We start from the raw sequence: 27,988 nt of genomic DNA, 5'->3' as shown, positions 1-27,988 counted from the left end.
GAAAAGCGTGGTATTTGTTCACAGTTGGACGAGAAAAATCAGGGCGTGCTTGGAATTAGTTTGTCGCTGGTTCAGTGATTTCAATCGTAATGATTTCAAAATCAAATGGTGTGAATAAAATTTCATTAGTCATTTCTGGGATGTTAGTTCAATCAGTAAATATTATTTGAAGTTTAACACAAACTTTCAAAAATTACATGTGCAGTTGGAAAGTGATGAGTACAAATTCGAACCTAACAGTGGGGTCTTAACAGATGACCTAAAATGAGTCTCCGTAATTTATGGACCGCGCTTAACCTACGCAATCCGCAATAAATCCTGACAATCAGTTCCATCGCGTGAATTTCACTTCAACAACCTAAAAATAGAAGCATTAGGCGTTCCTAATCTTGCACTTCATCATGCCTTCTCCCCTTACAACAAAAAATCTTCCGAAGGGTAACTAACTAATCCCGTTAACGACGTGAAAACGCATTAGCAGTAAAAGGATTCCCTCTATACTTTGGATTTTCTCCTCTCTTTCGGTTCACAGCAAGTACTATTGTTGTATATTTATATTTACAGCAGAAATACATATTTTCATTGCTTACTAGCATCGAATTTTAATCATTTACACTTCTTTTTGGAATTTAACCCTAAAAAGTACAACACCACCAAAAAACCTCGCTCGTTGTATACAACGCGAGCGCGGTGCAGATTCGGTTGCTTGATGGCGCGCGGTTAAGGTTAAGGTTAAGGGAGTACTAAAGCCAGTTGAATTCCAAAGTTTGTATAAATTAAATATTTATGAAATCTATCTTTACTTATATAAGAATGAATTTCTGCCTGTCTTGTCTGTCCTGTCTGTCCTGGCTGTCCTGGCACACCTACCATCAGGAACAGTAGCGGTGATGGTATACATCTATACCTCACCCCAGCAACGATACGGATGGGATCGGACAAGACACTGTTTTGCAGTACTCTGCACGAAAATGCCCTGTACTGTGCTTCAATGGGGCCGATGCTTTTCTCTGGGACACGCTTGCAACTGAGGGATTTCCCGATTCCCGCATGTTTCCGTGATTGAGACGGTCGAAAGCTTTTTCGTAATCAATGAACACCAGGTAGGGATACTATTGAAATTTATTGATTTGCTCCAGAATGATACGGTGCGTGACAATATGGTTCACAAAGGATCGCCAGGCACGGAATCATGCTTGGTGCCATCAGAGAGCTACAAAAACCTTAATTGCAAGCACGAAAAATCGGAAGTTGCCAATTTTCATTGGGAAAACAATAGATTTTCCATGGGTGTGAAGAATGTTTTATGCAAACATATCTTGACACCATTCACCTATAATAATGAGCAAATCACATTCAGGAATGATTTTATGAGTAGGGCCATTTTCCCCATCTTGGCATTTTGGACTTTGTTCCCCTAGTAAGCAGCCTTCCAAAAATCAACTGAATTGGTTAAAAGACAGCTGAGATTGCGGTAGGCTTAAGCTGGTGGCACCCTGTATAACGAATTCAGACTGTAATGATCAAAAAAGTTGCAGTCCCCATCTTATCAATCGATGCATTGTATTACTCAACAGCATCAATGCGATTGCATTTTGATTTTAAGCAGAGAAATGCACTTCAGCAGATTACTTCTCACTTCCAAATTCACTAAATTGTGTCTGAAGATGTAATATAACGATCCGTGAGAATGCTACCATTTGGTAACCGGGAAACTAAATGCATTTTCTACAAGGGTGGAAAAGACATGATTCCACTTTTAATTTTTTTTATTTTGATTGGTTTTAGTTTTTCTGACATTATGTTCCAAATGGAGCAGAGCTGGCTTCTACACTTAGTGTGCTTACTTGGGGCAGAAGGTACAAGGAAAGAGACCTGTGCTTTATCAATTACTAGCTCTCCCTAAAAACGTTGTTTCAGGCACTTTGATTTTTGACTTCATTTTTGCACTACACTCGGCGTTTGGTAATGGTGGCTTGCCAGCGATTTTGGGAATACTCGGTTCGGAAACCAGGCTGGCGCGTAGTGCTGGCGGCTCGTTACTGTGATTCTCGGCCCTATCCTGTTGGAAAACTAGATTAGAATGCGGTTCGTCGTGGAATACAAGGTTGCCATTCGCGGTCGTGTAGCTAACGTTGCCTATTTTGATGGGCTACTTGTTTCATAATGCGGATCGGTGATACGAGCGAGACTTCAGGCTCCTTATGCGTCGATGAACGCTGCGATGGAGTACACGAAACCACCAGACTACCTAAATTGAAGTTCTCCTTATGCAACTCCATAGTTTGGCCCAACAACTCCAATATGAGTAAATCATCGCACTAGGTAGTTTGCCTTTAAGGTGAAGGTTGCTTGAGATCCCAACAATAAGCATGGCTCCCGCTCTAATCACCCACACGGTGTCAAAATTTCGATTATTATCGAACTTTCATGTACCTCGGATTTTTCTTCATAGAATGTTAGAATTTCGGCTATAATTTATAAATGCGAAATTTTAAAATATTTTTAATTTTTAGCTATTTTCCATACTAAAAACCAATAATAATTACTATTTTAGCCTAAAAAACGTCCCATACAAAATGTATGGAAAAATTTTCGCCGATGAAATATTTTCTAGTTTTCCGATTATGATTATATAGCCCAAATACTAATAAATTTCGAAGAAAAATCCGAGGTACATGAATGTTCGATAATATTCGAAATTTTGACACCGTGACCCACTCAACCATCAACTCAAAACAATCAAATCGGACGACGCACAGTGAGGTGTAACTTGGTCAAACAAGCAAAAACAAATCTGCAAAAATGAGTCATACTAAAAGCAGATATACCCTTGCATTTTTGCACCCCCATGATTTATTTAATCTGCTCACCGATACAATTTGTTCTTATAAAACATTTTCAAAATTATTAAATCCATGCTTTGCCCAATTTTGTAAAATATATCCCATTGAGCGCCACTTTATTTATTTATTTTTGACAACTCTGCTCTCTACTCTCACACTGATATTAATGAATGCAATTTTAACTCATAAACAGCGACCGATTATTCTGTTACTTATTAAAATCACATTGGCAGTATGATATTTAAAATAGTTACAATGTTTGGCAAAAATACAGCCTTGCTTCGCGATAGACGTGTACGGTATGCGGCAGGAAAAAATGCGAAAGTGTTTTTATACTTCAAACCTCATTTTTGTCCACTTGACGTTATTCAATCTATTTTTCAACGTTCCATGATCTCTAACAGGCTAGTTTTCTGAAAAGTGAATTAAAAATTTTCCCATTTTGGTCACTAACCTTTACAGGACGGTGCCTGAAGCTGAATGCAATCAGAATTTTCAAACCACAGAAAAGTACACGGGTCGCTAAATTTCACATCTGATAAAACAACATTTTTAATTTTCTCTACAATATTATCATATGTATGTACTTATTTCATCTAGTATGTGAAACTACATGGCTTCCCGACTAGAAAAATATATCAAGTTTATAACACATTGTGTTATGATGTTATGAAATTTTTCTATAACTCATTATGTTATAAAGTAGATGCAGGATGATGTTAAAATAACTAAAATCGTAACAAAAAGTACACCGGTCTAATCAAAATAATAACCTATTTTGTTATAATCAGATCAAAATTCTAACACAATATGATATAAATTTTAGCTTCAAGAAAACTAGTTTCTATCATATTTTGATACAATTGTGTAAAATGATGTTCTGAATGTCAAGGAATCAAAACTAAATTATTTCACAATGAGTTATTGAACAACATTTATAACACAATATGATACAATTGAGTTATAATATTTTTAAACACCAAAGATGTTAAACATGATAATATCACAATGAGTTATACATATCATGGTTTGTTATAATTATGTTATATTTTTGTTATAATCTTCTAGTCGGGTTTGGATCAGTATGGTCTGGTTTTTCATCAAATTAAAGCTAATTTTCTTACCGTTTTCGCCATTTTGTTTTATGACCATTGGACGCGCAGTTTATTGATATCCACTTTCTAGGCGTACATTATCACATGTTAAAAATCAAATATGTTCATTTTTATTTTGTAGTGCTAAAATATAGACATTGACTGATTCACTGACATGAAAAAATAATCATATAAGGCCCCTAATTGGGGTGTGATAGCGCCTTGAACTTTTCACATTTTTTCCTGCCGCACCCTGTACAGCGGTTTGATCAATTTTACCCTGCGTTGAACAACATCACCCAGTTCAACGGTACGCTTTTCCGTTCTAATGAACCGCGATTAAAATTAATTCGAATTTTCGACCACAAAAGTGGAAAACTTGTCGGTTTTTCGCGATAAGCGGGTGGTTAGGCGAAAGTAAGAATAGTTTCAAATAATCGATCAACTTATCTCAGTGCTATGTTGTTTGGACAACTAATTAGAAGTGATTTAAAAAAATACGACGTACTTGCCGAAGATAAAAAGTGCTTCTTTTGGCACGAAATTGTGAAAATAATGTGAAAAATTAAAAGTAGTGCTTCCCGACGGATGAAAAATATAGTTGTCTACCACAAGTAGCAGCCTGAGTGCATTTCTACAAGATAAGCAAGAAAAAATTGGAGAATTTGTTCACCACCCTTCACGCTATTCGATGACTATGGTGAGGAGAGTGAGGTGTAAGGGGGAGATTTGCTGCCATACTCGCTGCCATTTTCAAACCCCTGCAACTATGTCCTAAACTCCAGCTCACACGCACTCATAGGTAGGTGAATTCAAACGTGAATGGCCTCAGTCTAATTCGGTCAAAAATGGTCAGTTTTGAACTCGTTGAGCTGATGATCATTTTTAGTGTAGAATCTCTCCCTGAGCAGGGAATGAAATTATTAACAAATTGAGACGAAAAACAGCGTTTTTCGAACAGCCGAACATAGGTATCTGTTGTTTCTTTTCCTGTGAGAAATGTTTATCGGCTATCCAACTTTATCGCCTGCAAAGTTACTACGATAATTAGCAGAAGCCAAATAAGAAAAATTTGCCGCCAACGGGATTTGAACCTAGGCCCTTTACAAAAATGTGGGTATGCTACGCAATTCAGATCCCATTGTGATCCACTAGCCTCTGCCCAACAACTCCTATCCCTACCTCCTCGCGGTACCGGCCGGAAACTATGAGCAACCTTAGGGAAGATCGGGTAACCAACCCCGGTGGGAACTTTGGTCGTAGGCTGACAGGGAAGGGAGGGTTTGCTTCGGTAAACCTGAGCGTTTGATCATCATGTTAGGGGTGGGTGATCTACGTCCGAGTGTCAGGGAAGGACTCTAAGCTCAACTGTGCACTATGGTCCTCCGGAAAGTAGGCGGTTGGTGTCACTGTGTCAGGCCCTACGAGCCAGCCGTAAAAACCATTGAAACGGAAAATCAGTAACAGAATAATACGAACCGACACCAACGGTAACGACCCCAGCGAACAAAAAGGACTTGCGATTGGAAACTCGGTACGTGGAACTGCCGATCTCTCAACTTCATTGCACACTGGGCCACGAGCGGGATCCAGCAAGTAGAAACCTCTAGCGTTTTGGGAGTGCATTTTTTTGAGTTGGTGTCTTCGGAGACTTGTATTTATTTTACCTGTACTTTTATGTGGTGAAGAAAATTAGTTGGTTATTTTGCCGCATAGGTGGCGCTGCGATATTAACTTTTTTGTTTTACGTACCTCTAGGATTCCCGTCTTCTGCAAAGTTGTAGAGCGTGTAAAAATAAGTAAAGTCGCCGAAGACACCAAAGTTGTGTGACTTCAAATAACAAAGTTACACTAAAAATAGTATAATTTACGTGAAAATCATATTTTCATGACAATTTCAAAAGTTAATTGCAAATTACAATTTTAACACTTCACACGTGTTAATCAAAGTAGCCTGCGTCTGATGATACCAACTTTACAATTTTACTGAACATTTAAAATGGATTTTTCAAGGAAAATAGTAAAAATTACTATGATTTTTACTAGCAGTTTTTTCAAAAAGTTGCAAATTTCGGCAAAATTTGATGCTTGCTTCAAAATATACCACTCAAGATCTATTAAATCTGAAAGTTTGCCGGAGGTATAATTTGGTGTTTTTGAGATATCATGTTTTAAAATATTGATGTTTTTATACCTAAATTATTTTGAAAAAGTGTAACGATCCAACCTAATCAACCCCTGTTTGGCGTGAACCCTGGACAACGTGTTTCGAAACCAACACACTCTATCGAGAGATCTGCTGTTGCCGCGGCTGCTGAGATGGACTCTGATGATGATGAGAGCTGGAGAGAATGGGAGCCTGATGCTGTACGAGGAATAGTGGGGTTCAAACTACAGAACGGGTGATTGTTTAAGTAATATTATATGGTTATCTGTTAAAAGTTTGTATATTTTCCAATAAAGTTTCCGTTCGTTATTAAATTCTGTTACATTTGGGGGCTCAACCGGGATAGGTTTCCCATATTGCGCTGAAGAAAATAAAAGTTTATGTGCATAAGCCCGATGCCGATAGAATTGTCACAACATCACAACGTCAAATATTCACCGTGTGATTGAACCAGTATGCTTTCATTTGATGGGAATGTCTTCCGGAACCCGGCTCCAGAATTCATCGAAGATTTCGAATTCAGTTTAAGAAATCATTGCGTCACGGAAGAGATGATGTGTCTGATGTTCTTGGATACGCTCGAGAAGGATGCAAGGGTTTGGGCAAAAGTATTCGTACGCATACATCGGAGTTATCAATCCATGAAAGCATCATTCCTACGAAGGTTTTGGGGACCAGATGTACAGTGGCGAATTCGTGATGAATTTTGCTACGGATCATATCGACAACACACACCCATATCGAAGATGGGCAAGTACTTTGCTGGGATGTACCGTAGAGTATCGTGCCTTTCATCTCCACCATCTGATGATCAGTTCATAAACACAATCAGTGCACATTTTCCGTTTCATTTGCAATGTCAAATGAAGCGCCTACCGACAGTTGAAGACGTGTATCTGATGCTGGTTCGGCACGATCGCACTTTGAATTACTCTGCCCAAGTTTATAGAATTCGGCAGCAGAGGCTGAGAGAGCAAAACAAAGCAAATCAAAAGCAGCTAAGCAGTTATTGTTATCACCGTAGTAGAAACGAAGAGATAGATAGAGAGACTCAAAATATACCTGTAAGCTCGACTGACTCGGCTGAAGTTCAACCTCGTAGTCTGGGAGGGGGAGCTGTAACGATCCAACCTAATCAACCCCTGTCTGGCGTGAACCCTGGACAACGTGTTTCGAAACCAACACACTCTATCGAGAGATCTGCTGTTGCCGCGGCTGCTGAGATGGACTCTGATGATGATGAGAGCTGGAGAGAATGGGAGCCTGATGCTGTACGAGGAATAGTGGGGTTCAAACTACAGAACGGGTGATTGTTTAAGTAATATTATATGGTTATCTGTTAAAAGTTTGTATATTTTCCAATAAAGTTTCCGTTCGTTATTAAATTCTGTTACAAAAGATGCAATTCTTTATTCCGGAATTGTCCTGCCATTAGATCCTCACGAATCACTTTTAAATAACAAGTTTTATATTTACCCAACGCCTAAATTACTTGAAATTGACGTTTTGTGTTCAATTGTCTTGCGCATCAATGTATTGAATCGACTATGCACTTATATTTATTGGTCTATTGAAAGAAAAAAAAATATATAATGCTTATTGATCCTGTGTGAGCGACTCACGATAGTGCAAAATTCCGGTATACAAACCCGTGGAATCAATAATGATTTTCACTTAACTCAACGTACATATGTTCAGATGGATATTGATAAAATTATGAATAAAAACTTAGCTCATCAATGTCGTGTTATTAATTGGCACAGTGACTTAGTAAGTAAAGCACTTGCCTATTGTATAAGAGTCGTGAATTTAAATCTCATCGGGAGCTGAGGACACAGGGCCAAAAGCCATTATAATTTCTTTCTTTCAATAGACCAATAAATATATGAATACTGAGCGATTCCAAGCAACAGCATCAAAATTAAGGAAATTTTTTAATTCATAATTTTCTTTTGAAGTGAAACTTTGCACAGTTTTTCAGCTCCATCTAAATCGCCATTTTTCGATATTTTTCGATATTTTGAATCACGACTAACTTTTTAAAAGGGTTTATGTGAAAATGGTTCAAAAATATTCAAAAATCTGCACAACCAAAATGGTTCGTTCGATTGCTATGAATTTTTCAGCAAAGTTAGATAACTAAATGGTGATTCCTAAGAAAATATACACTGTGAAAAAACATCTTTTTTAACTTTAAAAAATATCATTTTTGTCACAAAAACTCAAATATCTCAAAACCCTAGTTTTTTACCAACGTATTTTTTTTAGGGAAGACGGTCCATTGTATTAGCAATCTACCATACAAATTTGGTGATGGTAAACTAATAAACAAAAAAGTTATAACATTTCAAACATTTCACAATTTTCACATTTGGTAAATATTTTTTTTCTGTGTAAATTATTTCGGTCAGAAATCGCAGTTTGATGCTGATTTTATTGTTCAGCAAAGTTAGATAACGAAATGGTGATTCCTAAGAAAATATACACTGTGAAAAAAAAATCTTTTTTTAACATTAAAAAATATCATTTTTGTCACAAAAACTCAAATATCTCAAAACCCTATCTTTTTATCAACGTATTTTTTTAGGGAAAACGGCCCATTGTATTAGCAATCTACCATAAAAATTTGGTGATGATAAACTAATAAACAAAAAAGTTATGACAATTCAAACATTTCACAATTTTCACATTTAGTAATAACTTTTTTTTAGTGTAAATTATTTCGGCCGGAAATCGCAGTTTGATGCTGATTTTATTGTTAATGGCATTGCGTGAGTAAAACAAGCTGTTTTTATTATGTATTATGTATATTATATGTACAGTAATGTTCCGATTTTATCACGCCCTCCGCGCATTGGTCGTTTATTCATTAATTTGCTGTTACATTTGAGGACAAGTGTTTTCCCTCTTCTTCAAGATGAATGTTGAAAGCGTGTTTTGCAACGTTAAAAATATTGAAATGGGTATGGATGTTGAAGTATATTTCAAAGCATTTTTGAAAAGGGGCGTGATTAAATTGTTTAAATAGATGTCGCTCATGGTACGGTGGCATGACTCTCTGCACTTAGCACTTCTGGCAATTTCTCAGTTGTCGTTTTCGAAATTTTCAAACTTCCTACGCCCTGCTTTACCGATGATATACAGATGGCTCGTTTGTCAAAGTCTAGACGGCAGGACGTGCAAATGCGTAAATTTGTATTCAATTTGGGCATAACCAGTCTCTTTTAGTTTATCTATGGTGCTTTCGGTGAGATTTCGTAACTCTTTTGAACATTTTTTTTCATCAAACGGTCTACAAGAGAGCGTTGAGTTGAAGACCTTTGAGAAAGCGACTGTTCATGTTGTTCGTTAGATTATAATAAACAAAATCACTTATTACCCAAGTAACCATGACGCTGGATATAGAGCATTAATTTCGCTTTATAGTATATTATATGACATGCGAAATAAAGTTGTTTTGTCATATAGGTACCATTAAAGTAGGTTTAAAGTCGAAAGTGGCGCTACTATTGTTGATTTAAAGCAAGCTTTACTGTGGCGATTGCTAAAGCATATAAAATGCTTGTACCATATAGCTAATGCAATGAAATAGTATGGAAAGCATACTTAAGGCATCATGTCAACAAAAAAAAAGTATTTTTTTATTTTTCTGTCTATTTTTATCTTCTCATACCTGTTCCGATACTCTCACACACTGATGTTTTTTATTCTACTTCGGGAATTGAACCTAGACTGCTGAAACTGGCGGGCGATGAAACTCGGATGCTCTAACGCTGTGCTACGACTACCATGTATTTTGCACCTGAAAAAATGTGCAACATAAAGTAACGTATACTCAGCTCGTGCTTTATTGAGTTGTGTTTTGAGCAGCTCTAAAAAGTTGTGCTAGAATCTAAATGTCATCAGTTATCTTACTCTCCCAAATCCATTCGAAAACAAGCGATTACAGAACCGATTGATTCCACAAACGAAGATAATATAAAGATATAAATTAGTCTGTGTTGATTCTGTTCTTATTGTTTTCATACGTGCTCACTTCTATCATTTCTTCCATGAAATCGGGGCACTATGTTAAATAAGAAAACCAATATCTCAACCCCACATAATTTTTGTTCCCTCAGCATCTGATTGTTTTCAAGTCCCAAGCAGAAACCAAAAAAACCATACGCAATATAAATTTTCAAACAGCAACATCTGAGCATAATAATCCAAGTTCTACGCAGCAATCCATGAAAACTTGGATTTGTTTTTCTTTTCTTTTGAATAGTTGTGTTTCTAAAAATGTTTTACGATTTTTTTCCAACTGAGAGTATTTTTTTCTGTTTACAACGAAGATAGCATTTGTAAAGGCATATATAAAGTAATAAATCCTTGCATTATTGATTGCCATAAAGCTTTTAACATGGTAATCCAAAGAAGCATTAAACAACGTCGCTATAGAACTACACCGAACTGTCAAAATCCTATAATGCTTCAATGCTTTCATAATGTAGAGTAAACGCTTTATTACTTGGCAGGTGTAGAATAAAAGTTATCTCGCATTAGCTAAACTATAATACGATTGAATTAATGTTATGATATAATGCTTGTGGTTACTTGGGTAGTTTTAACTGACTAGTTTGGTGTTGTTTGCTTGCCTGAAGAAAAAATTTAATATAAAATTTTTAATATCCATAGCGGTAGTATTTTTTTGCTTTTTCGTGAGCATTGGTATGGTATGTATACACACAAACAAACGTAACACTGACGAAATTTTCATTGACCACGCCTTTAACGATCATTTTGAATCTTGGTTGTGGCTTCCATAACCAGAAGAGTGCCCATCGTTTTTCTTTGCGTTTGACGTTTCACACTAGCGCCTTCTGATGACGATATTGCACAACGCAGTGTTTCGTGAAACATTTCCACCAGGTGATGGTAGTGTGAACTGGGCGATGGATTTTCACGAAAATTGTTCTAGGCGTTTCGTCTGTTTGTCTGTGGTATGTACATCTCATGCATTTGTTGTTGTTGAAGTTACTCGCATTCTTCCGATCATAAAGTCTGTTCTCTAAGAGGTAATTTTTTTTTGCAGATCAACTAGACGTATACGCGTATATATTAAACTTTTGTTATGCAGCTTTCGTCTTAAAAATAAGTTTAATTCCATTTTTCTTATGATCAACAGCTTTTCAACACTATCAAGGGATTTTTTCACCAGTCACGTACAACAAAAAGTATGACACTCTCAATATTTTTGATCATAACACTGGATCGCGTCTAAGGGAGCATCCATTAAGTACGTCACGCTAAAATTGAGAATTTTCAACCCCCCCTCTCCCTTTCGTACTGGTTTTTCCTATACTTAATACATTGCTTGTCACACTTTCACAAACCCCCTCCCCCCTAGGACCGTCACGTACTTAATGGATGGCCCCTAAGTTTCAAATATAAACTATAGTAATTATGAATAATCAAACAAAAATATCATGAAAACAACTTGTTTAGTTCAGGTGGTAGCCTTTACAATAAAATCAGCATCAAAATATAACTTTTTTTTTTTGCTAGGTTTCTAGCTGCACTCTGAATAGAGTTGAAACCTCTACACTAGACCCGAAGATAGAAAAGAGTACGTAATCTTTCAGAAGCAGTTTTCCAGCCGTACGCGGAAAATGATATCCATTAAGACACTGTTGCCTACTGACTCAGAAAGTTACGGTAGAAGGTTGGAAAGTTTTCAATTGGTCAGTCAGTCAGGATTTGCCTATGTAGTGTTATGGTCACACGGTTTGTGTTTGTCTTCTTGTTTGATTTTGAGGTATGGTTCAATATGTTTTTCTTCTCGTGAAGTCAGTTGTCATATGTTTGTTTTTTTCATCGAATCAATCGAGCCCTGTATGTTAAAATATAGTCGATCCTGTATCAAATTATTTTCTTGATTTCGCTAATCGTTTTCTACTTCTCTGTGTTCCTCTCTTGCGTCCTTAAATTGTGATCAGTTCAAAACCCACAGAAACATGTAACTGAACTTCTGATATTTTTATGTTGGTGTCATAATACCATCTAAGAGTTGAACAAAAATACGCCAAGTTGGTCAGTTAATTGCAATAAAATTTCAAAATAATAAAGATTGCATGTCAACTATTATGTATTCATCCCCCTACAAATACTATGAAAACTATTAAAATTCGTTCAATTGTCCTACATAAACCATGTCATTTTCTCAAGCGTAGCCTAGAAATGTCAACCTAGTCATACACAAGTAACGTTGTTCAGTTAATAAAAAGCAGTCAGTTTTTGTCCAAAATGTCACGTCGAACGCATTGACGTCAACAATGCGTTTAAGTGTTCGCATGTTAGCTTCGAATCTATCAGCACAATTAAGTGCTGCAAATCTCCTTCCCACTATTAATTCTTCGGTCGATTTTAATTGCTTTATTTAAAGAAAATATGACCAACTAACATTGTAAAAATTCGAAAAAAGCGACTCTGACATTAATTAATTACTAATCCAAATCAACCGAGAAACGTGGGAAATAGAGCCCAAACAACATTTTAAAGTCAGTTGGCTGTAAAAGGTTCCAAAACCTGTCACAAATCCTATAATACTTTTATTAGGATTTGTAACGATCTTCAAAACCTTCTCAAATCCAACCGACTTGGAACTATTGCTTGGGAATAGACTCTAATGAGCCTTGGCGGATCCTCCATGTTTATCGAGCATGTCTGATGCATATGATCAGCCATACTCCATCTGCAGCAGCCGGTTCGTGATGAACCGTTGGAGGCGCATTAAAGTGTTAAAAAAAGGTGATATGTTTCACTAAAGAACACTACATTACAATAACCAAAATGAAACTCCTTCACTTTAATACCGTCAACCCTTGCGAACTTGGCCAGGGAATAAAATCAGCATCAAAATATAACTCTCGAAATAATTTACACAGAAAAAAAAATTATTTTTGTTACTAAATGTAAAAATTGTGAAATGTTTGAAATGTCATAACTTTTTTGTTTATCAGTTTACCATCACCAAAATTTTATGGTAGATAGCTGATGTAATGGGTCATTTTCCCTAAAAAATTGACGTTGGTAAAAAGATAGGGTTTTGAGATATTTGAGTTTTTGTGACAAAGATCATATTTTTTTAAAGTAAAAAAAGAAATTTTTTACAGTGTATATTTTCTAAGAAATCATCATTTAGTTATCTAACTTTGCTGAAAAATTTACAACAATCGAACAATCCGTTTTTGCTGTACAGCTTTTAGAATATTTTTGAACTATTTTCGCATGCACCCTTTTGACAAGTTAGTCGTGATTGAAAATGAAGGTTTGATATCGAAAAATGGCGATTTAGATGAAATTGAAAAACTGTGCAAAGTTTCAGATATTTTTGAAATGGTCGCTCAGGATCGACTGACATGACTCCGTGGAATTCCTCTACTGTTGATTCAACAAATTGATGCACAAAACAATTGACAACAAAACGTCAATTTTGAGTGATCAGGGCGTTGGGTTAACATAAAACCACAGACAAACAGACGTCTTAATCTACTTACTTCCCATCGTTTCCCTTTTTAACGGGTTATTCAAATATTCCGTAGTTCGCAAATCGCTCACTCCTGGCGCTCGCATCGTTTTTGCTCCTGTTTGACGTTTGCTCACTCTCGCCATCCACTCAGTGGATTTGCGTATCACAGCATAATTAGCATTGGGCGATTATGTTTACGTGACGATGATTTTTATCGCTATTTTGTCCCAAGTGATACGTCTGTTTGTCTGTGATAAAACTCTTAATTGAAAAGTGATCCGTGAGTATCTACTGGCCTGACAACTCCGGAATAAAGAATTGCTTCTCTTTCAAAATAATTTAGATTTAAAAACATCAATATTTAAAAACAAGATATCTTAAAAACACCAAATTATACCTCCGGCAAACTTTCAAATTTAATAGATCTTGAGTGGTATATTTTGAAGCAAGCATCAAATTTTGCCGAAAATAAAAATAAAAATAAAATAAATAAATAAAAAAAAATAAAAAAAAATAAAATTGAAAAAGTTGCGATAAACATCCAAAAAAGTCTTGAAAACGTGATTTTCACGTAAATTTTACTATTTTTAGTATAACTTTGTTATTTGAAGTCACACAACTTTGATGTCTTCAGCGACTTTACTTATTTTTGCACGCTCTACAACTTTGCAGAAGACGGGAAACCTCTAGGACGTAAGACAAAAAAGTTAGTATCGCAGCGCCACCTAAGCGGCAAAATTACCAACTAATTTTCTTCATCACATAAAAGTACAGGTAAAATAAATACAAGTCTCCGAAGACACCAACTCAAAAAAATGTACTCCAAAAACGCTAGAGGTTTTTACTTGCTAGATCCCGCTCGTGGCCCAGTGTGCAATGGAAGCAGCCATCAACGACGCAGCCGAGAGCACCATCGGTTACGTGGAGAAGAACGCAGCGAGGGCGGTAATGATGCAGCAAGGGACTCGACAGAACGTGGAACGTTATAAACAGAAGCGGAAACAGCAGACCCGCCTCTTTCGGGAGAAAAAGCGCCGCCTGGAAGAAGTGGAGTGTGAAGAAATGGAACTGCTGTGCCGTTCCCAAGAAACACGGAAGTTCTATCAGAAGCTCAACGCATCCCGTGCCGCGAGCCGAAATATGCAGGGATAAAGACGGAGGCCTCTTGACGGACGGACGTGAGGTGATCGAAAGGTGGAAGCAGCACTTTGATCAGCACCTGAACGGCATGGAGTACGTAGGCACGGGAGCCCACGGCAACGGAGGAAACGACGGCGCCAGTGCAGTGGAGGACGGACATGAAGCAACTCCCACGCTGAGGGAAGTTAAGGATGCCATTCACCAGTTCAAAACCAACAAAGCAGCTGGTAAAGATGGTATCGCTGCTGAACTCATCAAGATGGGCCCAGAAAAGACATCGGCTGATAATCAGGATCTGGGAAACCGAACAGCTACCAGAGGAGTGGAAGGAAGGGGTAATCTGCCCCATTCACAAGAAAGGCGACCATTTGGAATGTGAAAACTTCAGAGCGATCACCATTTTGAATGCAGCCTACAAAGTGCTATCCCAGATTATCTTCCGTCGTCTTTCATCTAAAACGAATGAGTTCGTGGGAAGTCATCAAGCCGGCTTTATCGACGGCCGGTCGACAACGGACCAGATCTTTACCGTACGGCAAACCCTCTAGAAATGCCGTGAATACCAGGTCCCAACGCATCACCTGTTCATCGACTTCAAAGCGGTATACGACAGTGTCGACCGCGCAGAGCCATGGAGAATCATGGACGAAAACGGTTTTCATGGGAAGCTGACTAGACTGATTAGAAACGATGAACGGTGTGCAAAACTACGTAAGGATTTCGGGTGAAATATTCAGTTCATTCGAATCTCACCGGGGATTGAGACGAGGTGACGGACTCTCATGCCTACTCTTCAACATCGCTCTGGAAGGTGTGATGCGACGAGGCGGGGTTTAAAAGCCGGGGAACGATTTTCACAAAATCCTGTCAATTTGTGTGCTTTGCGGACGACATGGACATTATTGCCAGAACATTTGGAACGGTGGCAGAGCTGTACTCCTGCCTGAAACGCGAAGCAGCAAAGCTCGGACTGGTGGTGAATGCCTCAAAAACAAAGTACATGCTGGTAGGCGGAACCGAAAACGACCGGATCCGTCTGGGTGGTATTGTTACGATAGACGGGGATACTTTCGAGGTGGTGGAGGAATTCGTCTACCTCGGATCCTTACTGACAGCTGACAACAACGTAAGCCGTGAAATTCGGAGGCGCATCATCAGTGGAAGTCGGGCCTACTACGGGCTCCAGAAGAAACTGCGGTCGAAAAAGAATCACCCACACACCAAATGCACCATGTACAAAACGCTAATAAGACCGGTGGTCCACTACAGGCACGAGACATGAACCATGCTCGCGGAGGACCTGCAAGCACTCGGAATTTTCGAGCGACGCGTGCTAAAAACGATCATCGGTGGTGTGCAGGAGAACGGTGTGTGGCGGAGAAGAATGAACCACGAGCTCGTTGCACTTTACGGCGAACCCAGCATCCAGAAGGTGGCCAAAGCCGGAAGAATACGGTGGGCAGGGCATGTTGCAAGAATGCCGGACAACAACCCTGCAAAGCTGGTGTTTGCAACTGATCCGGTTGGCACAAGAAGGCGTGGAGCGCAGAGAGCACGTTGGGCGGATCAGGTGGAGCGTGACCTGGCGAGCATTGGGCGCGACCCAGGATGGAGAGCGGCAGCCACAAACCGAGTATTGATTATGTCTTGTCTTAAATGTGATGTTGAACAAATAAATGTATGTATGAATGTATGTATGTATGTATGTACACTCCCGTTCAAAAGTTTGGGGTCACCCCCTCAAAAACATGTCATTTTTTTAGGCCCATATCTCCGCCAATTTGCGACCGATTTCAAAACCAAAAGGTTTTATTCAAAAGATAATAAGTCAAAGAAACTTTGATTTAAAGAAACTTTTTCAAAAAAATTTGTATGTATTTGAGCTCCAAGTTCATGATGTTGTCGAAACCTGGGGCCTTCATGTTTTTGGATGATTTGATGTAGGTCGACAATTCGTCAGCTGTGACCTCCAACTCCTCCGTGAAGTCGTTGGGGATCATGTGTAAGTTATTTGCATGATCTCTAACGACAGCATCATGCGGACTGACTATGTCATGTCCGAGGTTGTGAGAGCTGACGAAATGTCGACCTACCTCAGCAGCCTTCTCATCGGGAGTTATCAAGCGATCAGCAGAGCCGTTACCGTCAAGTGGAACTAACGCTGGAATGGGCCGAGGTTTGGTTTTCAAGATTTTAGCAATTTTCCAAAAGGGCTTTGCGCAGTCTGGGAGAGTGCGGATCTTATTGGAAAAGTTTTTATTCCTGAGGTCCACCATTCTGGCTTGAATGGTTTTGGTCATGCGATTGTATTCGGTTTTTAATTCCGGTAGACCGGTACGCTGGTACCGTCTACGGGTGGTGTTGCGAAGGCGAATGAGATCTCTTGTAAGACTATCGATTTTTAAGGAGTTACTCACCATACGGGAAGCTGGTACATGTCGCTCGCGTGCCAAGGAGATGGCCTCCTCGATTGCGTGAAGGTGTTGGTCGACTTCCTCAGGCGTTTCGGGCCGGGCCTCATACCCGATGTTGGCGTCGACGCAGTCACGGAACCGAACCCAATCGACTCGGTGGTAGTTGCGTCTGGTGACCTCGTACCGATGCACTGCAGAGCCAACTTCGGCCACCACCGGATAGTGGTCCGAGCTGAGCTCCTGGTATGTGACCGGTTGTGAAACGATCCCCATATTGGTGATGTACACGTCTAGTGTTGCGTGGGCCCCGGACCGTGTCAGCCGGGTGGGACTTTCCGGGCCAAGAATCGTGTAGTGTCCTTCTTCCGCATCCTTGCTCCAGATGACGCCGTTTGAGTTGGAGCAAGGGTTTCCCCATGCCTGGTGTTTGGCGTTCAGGTCTCCAGCGATGACAAACTGCCCCTGTCGCTGAGTCAGCTTTGATATGTCTCTCCGGAGTGCAGCCGCCGTACCGTTTGTTGTTTGGGCCTGCTTTGGACAGTAAGCCACGATGAAAGTCACCTTTCCGACGGACGTGTCGACTTCCACACCAACGGCTTCGATAAATTGAAGCTGAAGGCTCGGCAGCAGACGACAGTTGATTCCTTGTTTGAGTGCGATAGCCACACCCCCCCTGGAGTCGGGCCGATCGAGTCTCACGAGGCGATAGTTTGGGATGGTAGCGCTCACTTCGGGGTTGAGGTGAGTTTCAGTAATGAACGCTATATCAGTTTTCCTCTCCTCAAGGAAGGCGCTCAGTTCTGTAATTTTGCTCTTTAGAGAGCAAGCGTTCCAATTCACCAGATTCACACTAGCCATACTGGATGAGTAGCATGCCCAGCGTGTAAATCTGGTCGTACCTGGTTTTGCAGCCGCGTAGTCGGACCGCCATATCCTGAAAGATTGGGAGCAGTTGCTCCGATTGGTAGAGGGAATCGGCATCCTGGGGGGGGAGTGTGTCGCTTCCTTCAGTGTTGGGTTGGCTCCGATGAAATCCGGGAGGAGGGAGCGCCCAGGTGTTGGTGGGTGGAGCTGGTGGTGCTGAGCTCGATGGCCTTGATGCCTGTGCAGGTATTGATGCAGCAGCAGCTGCAAGACGTTGCTGGGGTCGGAGCGGAGGAAGAACCGGAATGTCACGCCGTGGTCGAGAGATGGCGGGGAAATTCTGTTCATTTAGCGCCGGGGGCGCCACTGCCTTCGAACACCGGGGGGCACTTTTCCTTCCGCTCGGGTGTTTTCAGCTGCTGCAGCGGCTGCGGCTTCGGCTTTCTCTTCTTGGAAATCGCTGGCCTATCACCAGCGTCATTATCCACGAGTCCGTGGAATTGGTTCTGCGAAAGGATCTTCTTCGCAACGTTGTTGCCTTCCAAATCTCCGCTGTCACTCGCGGAGCACTTTTTCGAAACTGCGATCGCGGCCGCGCTAGCCGCTTTATCCCCCATCACAGGGCCGGGAGAAGAACTCGCCAACGCGCACTACCTTTAACTTTCTCTACTGACTGACTTTCTATCCGAGAGCGTAAAACACGTCCGCACGTGTCGCTTGCTAGAACTGGAATGAAGCGTGGTAAAATGTGCTAACTTTACATAACATTTTATACACAAAAATCGTTAAATACGTTAAGTTGAAGACATCAAACGTAAATTTAGTTAATTATCTTTGAAATGAGCCAAAAATAATTAAAATTGAACTATAGATGACGAAGATATCACCAAATCACTTTTCCATGTTTTACGAAAGTGACCCCAAACTTTTGGCCGATACAGCATATTGAGGGGTGACCCCAAACTTTTGGTCGATGACATCAAGGATCAATTTTCTTAATAACTTTTTTTCTAGATTTTTTAGCTAAGTTCTGTAAAAAACAGTTGAAAGCTAATAGAAAATGGGTCATATTACCGCTCTCATCTTAAAATTTGGTCGACCCAATTTCCAGCGACACTGCCGTAAGTTCATATTCATTTTTTAGAAAATTTGGCAACTTTGGGTTAAGTTTACATACAAAATTTTTTGAAAAAGTTTCTTTTAAATCATGTTCAAAGTTTCTTTGACTTATTATCTTTTGAATAAAGCCTAGGGTTTTGAAATCGGACGCAAATTGGCGGAGATATGGGCCTAAAAAAATGACATGTTTTTGAGGGGGTGACCCCAAACTTTTGAACGGGAGTGTATGTTTTTCACGCAAATCTGCCAAGCAAACGCCTACTTTCCCACACCAAATTAGCAGAGCTGTAATGGTTCATTACAGCATTGATTTGCGTTGCGTAATGAACCATTACAGCACTGTTTTCAGTTTCGATCAACTTCTGGATGCTTTAAGGACGCAGTTTTGAAAAATTGTGACAACTGCACGGTATAACCTGCTATGATTAGACTTTCTTTATACATGGCCTAGTACATGGCTATGAACATCAGTGTGCAGTTTAATGAAAATGTTTTGTTAAAAACTGTCCTCAAGCGGTAATTTATGAAATTGCAAAAAACGTTGTTCGCAATTCGGTGCAGAACTGGATTTCTACAGCACCCGTCGTAATTATCCAACTCGGCAAGCCTCGTTGGATAAATATACGACTCGTGCTGCAAACATCTTCATTCTGTACCTTGTTGCATAAACTACTAATTCACATTTCACGAGTTTTGAGTACGTTAACTGTTGGGCGATAAACGAACCGGTGTAGATTTTGTGAACTTTATTCCAGATAGGGTAGGAAAACGGGTTACAAAATTCCTGTGGATTGATTATTATAGGTATTACTACTACTCAAATTATTACAAATGTTTATAGAAACTCACTTTTGGTGATTCGTTACCGCAAGTTGGTAAGTTTTTGGGTCGGAGTACAACTATTTCTCTGGATGAGTGCCTACACAATATAGTTATTATAAGAACTCAAGTTTGAATATCACTGAGAAAAAATAGTCTCACCACAGTTATTCTAGAGATGATAAAAGGAAAGTTTCCTCTAATTTTTCCAGTCACAGAATTCGAGCGGATACCTACTGGATTTATATGTTTGTTTAGTCTACTAATCATAAGTATTTAATCGATCTCACCTTAGCATAAGTAGATATTAAGTATAACTACTTTAGTTCAGTACCCTGTTATGCCAAATACCGCCGGACTTCACTGTAAGGTAGTATAACATGGGTTAAACTTTGCATCTTCTATTTGCATGTTAAATTGTGGCGCAATCTTTAATTCAACGGTATTACTATACCTGTTTTGGATAGTATGTAGATTTAGATTTGTAGATACAATCTGATCAATAATAGGATAAGTTTAACTTCGCAATTTAGCTAAGGGTCAATATATGCACATATGATCTTCACAATGGCTAATTTGTTATGATTGATCGCTGTTTTCGTAGATCAATTCTCCGGTCCACGACCTTACACGCTATCGGCGATCCTCTTTGTATGGCTCGGGTGTGGACACGTTTATTCGTTCACGTTCATAAGAGTGGGGACATTGGGGCTCGTCGGATCTCTGTACGTAGCGAAATCAACACTCCCCCCCGGGATGCACCGGTGGCTATCCTGAGGTGTATCCTTACAGACGCCTACGTCTAGAACGGCGAGCTTCACGGCTGGACGCTCATAGATCCCGCTTGTAGTCTGGACGGTGGCCCACCTTACTTGATCGTCGGCTCCGGGTTTCGTAGATATTACACGTCCTTTCGGCCAACAGTTGCGCGGAAAGCTTGGGTCCACAATTACAACTATGTCGCCGACTTCAATGGGCTTTGTTGGGTTAAGCCATTTGGTTCGACGAGTGATCGACGGCAGGTAATCTCGCAACCATTGGGTCCAGAATTGGTTGGCCAAGCTCTGAGAGAGGTGCCAACAGTGTTTGAGTGCCGGGGGGCTACTGTCAAGAGGTACCCACGATCTCAAACCATTGGACGATCCAAGTAGGAAGTGGTTTGGGGTCAGTACAGGGGATTCATCATCTTCCACCGGGATACTGGTTAGCGGCCGGGAGTTGACCACATTTTCAACTTCGATGAGAAGATTCTCAAGAACTTCGTAGGACAATGTACGATTTGGTAGCAGCTTATTGAGGTTTTGCTTGACTGTGCGAACGAGACGCTCCCAAGCTCCGCCCATGTGCGGAGAGGCTGGTGGGTTGAAAATCCAAGTAGTGTGGGTAGTCGTGAACTCGGCCTTCAGCCGTTCACGGTCAAGATTGTCCATAGCATTCTTTAGCTCCTTGCTAGCACCCCGGAAGTTGGTACCTTGGTCACTATAGATGACTGCCGGCGTGCCCCTCCTACCAATGACGTTTCGAAGAGCCATAATGCAGGAATCGGTACTGAGAGTGTGTGCGACTTGCAAGTGGATGGCGCGGATGGTTAGGCAGGTGGCTAGTAAAACCCAGCGTTTCTCAGTTTTACGGTTGGCTGTGACTAAGACCGGGCCGAAGTAATCCACCCCCATGTGAGTGAACGGACGAGAAAAGGCAGCAAGACGGGCTGCCGGAAGGTCACTCATGGCTGGAGGCTGTGGCGTTGCCCTAGCATTCATGCATTCCTGGCACTGCTTCCGGATTGTGTTGTATGTAGACTTCAGGCGTGGGATCCTGTATCGTTGACGAATCTCGTTGAGAACAGTGTTGTGGTTTTGGTGGTGATATTTGCGGTGATATTGCAGAAGAATCAAATGTGTGACCCGATGGGCACGAGGCAGAATGATGGGGTTAACTGCATCGTAGTCGATCAACGGGCAGGCACCGGTTCGGCCCCGAACCCTTAACACGTCGGATTCATCGAGAAAGGGGCAGAAATAAGCAATAGAACTGCTCTTGGGTATAGATTGCTTATCCGTTTCACACAAGCGGTTATTAAAAAGGATAGCCATTTCTTCTGCGTACTCGTCACTCTGGGCAAGGCGATACAGAAAGTTCTCTGCTCTTGCTAACTCCTGCTGCGTCAACGGTCCTCCGGTTCGTTGCTTCATCATCGGCCTAGAGTTGTTTATATACCGGAACACGAACGCCGTTGTACGTAGTATCGTAGTCCACTTCGAGTAGTTTTGAGGATTAATGATGGATTCCACCGTAGAAACGTGCGTCAACAGATGCGCTCTAATCTCCGTGTCCGTCGCTCCATGATGGGAGGGAACTGGCCACTCTTCTTGAGATTTTCGTAGGAATTCCGGTCCTTGAAACCAACGGCTGGAGGCACTGAGATCAGGTTGGCGCGTCCATTTGGTTCCTTCGTCGGCCACGTTTAGTTTGGTTGGAACCCAACGCCATTCTTTCGCATCTGTCGTCTCCAGGATTTCGCTTACCCGGAATGCCACGAACTGACTGTACCTTCGATGATCGGAGTTCAGCCAGCAAAGGACATCCCGTGAGTCGGTCCAAAAGTAGTGCTTCCTTACCGTAACAGACAATGACCGGGAAACGCTGTTTGCTAGCCGGACACCAAGAATACTGGCTTGCAGTTCTGAGCGGGGGATGGAGAGAAATTTGAGTGGAGCAACTCTGGTTTTTGCACTGACGAAAGCGGTTTCTGTAACGTCTCCTTGTTCGAACCTTAGATACACAACCGCCGCGAATCCGCTCTCACTCGCGTCCACGAACGTGTGCATCTGAATGTTGCAACTGCTATCCATTGACACTGAAAGTCTGTAACATCGTGGAAGCTGGACATTTTCTACTTCTGGTAGAACTTTGAGCCAAATCAGCCACTTCTGAAACTGCGGTTCCTCAATAGGGGTATCCCAGTCAATCGACGACCTCCAGATCTCCTGCATCAATACTTTCAGGTACATGAGAAAATGCGAGATGAAACCTAGTGGGTCAAACATCATCATTAGCGTTCGAAGCACCTCGCGTTTGGTAGGTCGACGGCATCCGGAGAGCAGGTCCTGGTCGTATCGATGAGATACCTTGAACGTGAAACAGTCGGTAGTTGTGTTCCACCAAAGACCTAATACTTTTTCGGTAAAGTTGTCTTCTTCGGCCCCAAGGTACTTCTCTGTAGTAGTGTCTTCCTGTAGGGATTCTCGGACAATCGACGAATTGGATAACCAGTTCCGCATTTCAAACCCTCCTGCGGCGTGAATGCGTTTTACATCCTGTGCTAACTTCACCGCTTCCTCCTCAGTTTCTACGCTGGCAAGCATGTCGTCGACGTAATGCTTTTTCACAATGGCTTCGACAGCTTGCGGGTACTCGGCTTCGAATCGCTTTGCATCAATGTTTTTGACGTATTGAGCTGTCGTGGGTGAGCAGCACGCACCAAACGTCATCACTGTCATAGCATACACATTCGGTGCGCTACCTTGAGTATCTCCTTCCCAGTAGAACCTCAGACAATGTTGATCTTCCTTCCTCATCAGAACCTGGTGAAACATGTCCCGAATGTCTCCGCATACCGCAACTCGGAACTCCCGGAACTGAATCAATACAGTCAGCAGGGACGTTAGCTGGTCCGGTCCCTTCAATAAAACCGAATTTAAAGAGATTCCATGAGCTGTTGCTGCTGCATCCCAAACCAAACGCAATTTTCCTGGTTTGTTAGGATTATAAACCGGAAACACTGGCAAGTACCACTCGCGCGGCTGTCGGACCTTCAGCTCTTCACTGGTCAATTTACGGACATACCCCTTCTGGACATAATCAGTCATTTTTGTGCGTAAAGCCCCCGCTAGTTCATCGTCTTTCTTCATGCGTCGCTCCAGGCACTCCCATCTTCTCAAGGCCATCGCCTTACTGTCAGGAAGTCGCACAGCGTCGTACTTCCAGAGAAGACCGGATTCATAATGGCCGTCTTTACGCTGTGTTACTGCTTCTAAAATCTCCATCGCACGCTGGTCGTCTACGGAGAGTAATGCCTTTTCAGGTTTGGAGATTCCCATACTGTCAAGCGTGAAATAGTTTTTCATCGCTGTGTGGAGACTTTCATCGGAAGCCTCATTGCACTCACACACTTGTACGGCATGGTAGTTGATGTGACTTTCAGGATGTTGAATTGATGAACAACTTCCGTACACGATCCACCCTAGACGTGTTTTGACGGCGATCGGTTCAGATGACTTGCCTTCTCGACTTTTGAACGCATGTCCCAGCTGTGCGTTGTCTAGTCCGATCAGTATCCGTGGGCTCACATCAATGTAGGAATCGAAGGGTATCCCAGCGAGATGCCTGTACCGACCTTGCATTTCGGAAGCAATCAAGGTCTGTGGCCTAAGTTTAAGCTCCTTTATAGTGCGAACATCTGCAAGTTTATGCCTCTGGGATGTATTTCTTGCAGGGGAGACAGTCACCTCCACCTTTTGAGAATCGTTCTCCATTCTGCTGGTATCTCCTGTCCATTTCAAGCAGAGGGCCGTCTGAGATCCTTGCAGTCCAAGCTCCTGCGCAAGAGAGCGCTCCATGAGTGAGAGTTCGGATCCGTCGTCGATGAAAGCGTACGTGCGAACCGTCTTCGCTGGACCGTGGAGGACTACTGGAGCAATCCGGAACAAGACATCGCTTGTCTGAGTTTGGTGGATGTTGCAACTGGAATTCGTTGCCGCTACTGCTCCGGGGTCGCTTCTAGTTTTCTCGCTATGCAGCAAAGGGTGGTGCAAATAAGTGCACCCGTTGATTCCGCATTTGTTTTGTTGCCGACATGTGCCGTTATGTTTACGAAGGCATTTACGGCACAGCTTCGCTTCCCGTATTACCGACCATTTCGACTCGTAGCTCAGTTCGCTGAACCGTTTGCACTTTACGATTGCCGGACAAGAACCTTTGCATACGAAGCATTCCTTGAATGGTTCTCGCGATCGGTCTCGCGTATCTTTGGGAGACTCGGAGTGGACGTTGATAAACGCGTCTTTCTTGTTACTGCGACTCCGTGGAGCAGTGGAGCAAGTCTGCATGACTGCGCTCGCGTCTTCCGCCATGGAGTATAGCCAGGAACTGAAGTCCAAGAGATTTGGGGCCGGATTCCCTCGAGTATACTTTGCCCAGTCCAATCTTAGCGTCGGCGGTAATCTTTCAACCAGTTCGAATTTGAGCGAAGCGTTATACACGAAGTCACGTACACCGCATACTTCAATTGTTGCCACAAGGTTTTCGACGGTGAGCGCAAAGTTGACCAGACTCTCTAGCCGATCTATTTCCGGGGATGGAAGTGACCGAATTTTCCTGATAGCTGCTTGGACGATCGCTTCTGGCCTGCCGTACAGCATCTTAAGCGTTGAGAGAACTCCAGACACATTAGAAGGATGCAGCAAGCGGCTTTTCACGGCATCTAGTGCCTTTCCTTTCAAACACTTGCGTAAACGCAGCATGTTTTCCTCATTCGAGAAACCGCACATCTGCGTTGATGAAGTGTACATGGAAAAGAACAGAGGCCAATCCTCAGGGTTACCTGCGAACTCCGGAAGGTCTTTAGAGACCGCTTGTCTTGCGGCCAGCTGGCTCCGGTTGAGAATACAAATGGTCTCTTCCGTAGGGATCGGTTCTGGTTCCATTGCCGGACCGGTCAACCGTGGACGCGTGAGAGACTGCGGTCTCGCTGGAGGAATAGGGAAACATTGCGCTGCTGGGTTGATTGAACGAATCGCCGGCCGCGTCTGTGGCGTGGAGCGTTGCTCGGGAGCGAAATCGGGAATATGAAATGTATTTCGCTGCCCTCCCTGCGAAAAATGTAGCTGGCCTGGCTGTCGTTGGTCGACTGGTACTCGCTGTTCAGTAAGTACAGCTGGAAGTCCATACTCGTCTTGCAGATCCTCCTCAACGACGCCGGAATCTTGGGCTGCTTCTCCGCGTTCCGTGTCTCTGATCCATTGCGAAATGTTAGACATTTTCTCGAGATCCTCGTCGGCGAAATCTGTCTCGCTGTCGCCTTCGCACTCCTCCAAGATTTTGAACTTCTCCTCCAAGAACTTCTGCTCCAACTTCTTCTGCTCCTCAAGTTTCTGCAACCGCAAATCCAGCTTCCGTTTTTCGCTTCGTTTGCTGCTCTTCTTTCCGCATGATTTTGTTTCGCCGCTGTCCATTGGGGGTGGATTATCTGCCTGTACCACAACTCGGACGTCTTTGGGAGGGACTAACTGCTCCGTCTCGTACGGTGCGGCCGAGCACACTGGACAGACCCAACTGATTTCGGCTGTCCCTTCGGTAACTTCCACACACGTAAAGTGGAACCATCTCTCGCAACCATCACACTGCACCATTCTACTATTGTCACTATCTGCACACAACTCACAACTTCTGTACCGATTAGGACGCGCGCGACGGAACGGATTACGCCTGACAACGACCTTTCCGCGTAGATTTGACAGAGATGCCCTTCTCACCTGCTCGGCAATCGAAGCCGTTTGCTTCGGAATTGCTCCTTTAGAATTAAGTTTATTGGCTACGTCAACATTTACCTGCGTGGTAGGAGGGGGGTTTCCTGCCTTTACCAGATCCGTTGAACTGTTAACCGCTTCCGCTGCAGTGCGCAGTGCACCGACTCCCTTGTACGATATGTCCACTGCTTCGCTCGTCGCGACCGCTGCTGCATTTGATGCACTTGCAGCGACAATGGAGATGTTTCCTGGAGTACTTACTGCGGTCACGGGTATGGTCACCCTAGTTGGGATTACCGCTGCCGCGCCTGTGGCGCTTGTTCCTCCTTCCCGGTGATTGTTGGACGTTCCGGCAGAACCGATCCTACTAGATCCAGTCTTCGAGCCCTTTCCAGACATCATACAAGTGCCACAAAAGAATTTTGTAAGATGTTGGGCGATAAACGAACCGGTGTAGATTTTGTGAACTTTATTCCAGATAGGGTAGGAAAACGGGTTACAAAATTCCTGTGGATTGATTATTATAGGTATTACTACTACTCAAATTATTACAAATGTTTATAGAAACTCACTTTTGGTGATTCGTTACCGCAAGTTGGTAAGTTTTTGGGTCGGAGTACAACTATTTCTCTGGATGAGTGCCTACACAATATAGTTATTATAAGAACTCAAGTTTGAATATCACTGAGAAAAAATAGTCTCACCACAGTTATTCTAGAGATGATAAAAGGAAAGTTTCCTCTAATTTTTCCAGTCACAGAATTCGAGCGGATACCTACTGGATTTATATGTTTGTTTAGTCTACTAATCATAAGTATTTAATCGATCTCACCTTAGCATAAGTAGATATTAAGTATAACTACTTTAGTTCAGTACCCTGTTATGCCAAATACCGCCGGACTTCACTGTAAGGTAGTATAACATGGGTTAAACTTTGCATCTTCTATTTGCATGTTAAATTGTGGCGCAATCTTTAATTCAACGGTATTACTATACCTGTTTTGGATAGTATGTAGATTTAGATTTGTAGATACAATCTGATCAATAATAGGATAAGTTTAACTTCGCAATTTAGCTAAGGGTCAATATATGCACATATGATCTTCACAATGGCTAATTTGTTATGATTGATCGCTGTTTTCGTAGATCAATTCTCCGGTCCACGACCTTACACGCTATCGGCGATCCTCTTTGTATGGCTCGGGTGTGGACACGTTTATTCGTTCACGTTCATAAGAGTGGGGACATTGGGGCTCGTCGGATCTCTGTACGTAGCGAAATCAACATTAACAGATCGCCGAAATTGGGAAAACCCGCTTCCTTGGTACCATTTCTGTGCACGGGCCTGTCATCACACATGCGACAGCATGTATGACATGCAAAACCATCAATCGGAAAAGTAGACTTTGCTCTAATAAGGTTGTAATGCCACAATAAAAAAAGAGGGAGAATGAATAATTCCATTATTTAAGTATAAGTTTTTCTTTC

At 41.9% G+C, this 27,988-nt stretch overlaps 1 protein-coding gene across 8 annotated transcripts; it reads right to left on the bottom strand.

Moving 5' to 3' along the window:
• Window positions 1–19,861: 19,861 nt before the first annotated feature.
• LOC115254704 (uncharacterized) lies at window positions 19,862–27,781 on the bottom strand. 8 transcript variants are annotated; one of them, XR_009996355.1, is made up of 3 exons: window positions 20,136–27,781; window positions 20,004–20,073; window positions 19,862–19,938 (listed from the first exon to the last, which is right to left on the bottom strand). XR_009996355.1 is itself a non-coding variant. In XM_062846055.1 (3 exons), the coding sequence occupies exon 3, from the start codon at window positions 26,900–26,902 to the stop codon at window positions 20,648–20,650; it is 6,255 nt and encodes a 2,084-aa protein (XP_062702039.1). In that variant the 5' UTR covers window positions 26,903–27,007; window positions 27,073–27,142; window positions 27,205–27,781; the 3' UTR covers window positions 19,862–20,647. The 8 variants fall into 8 exon arrangements, 3 of the variants coding, with proteins under 3 accessions (XP_062702039.1, XP_062702040.1, XP_062702038.1); XR_009996356.1 differs by having other exon boundaries at window positions 19,862–20,073; window positions 20,136–20,206; window positions 20,264–27,781; XM_062846055.1 differs by having other exon boundaries at window positions 19,862–27,007; window positions 27,073–27,142; window positions 27,205–27,781.
• Between the last annotated feature and the right edge of the window lie 207 nt (window positions 27,782–27,988).

The sequence above is a fragment of the Aedes albopictus genome, chromosome 1 (assembly GCF_035046485.1).
Source record: "Aedes albopictus strain Foshan chromosome 1, AalbF5, whole genome shotgun sequence".
Lineage (NCBI taxonomy): Eukaryota > Metazoa > Arthropoda > Insecta > Diptera > Culicidae > Aedes > Aedes albopictus.
Note: the sequence above shows the minus strand (reverse complement) of the source record. Positions and strands in the feature narration are given on the sequence as shown.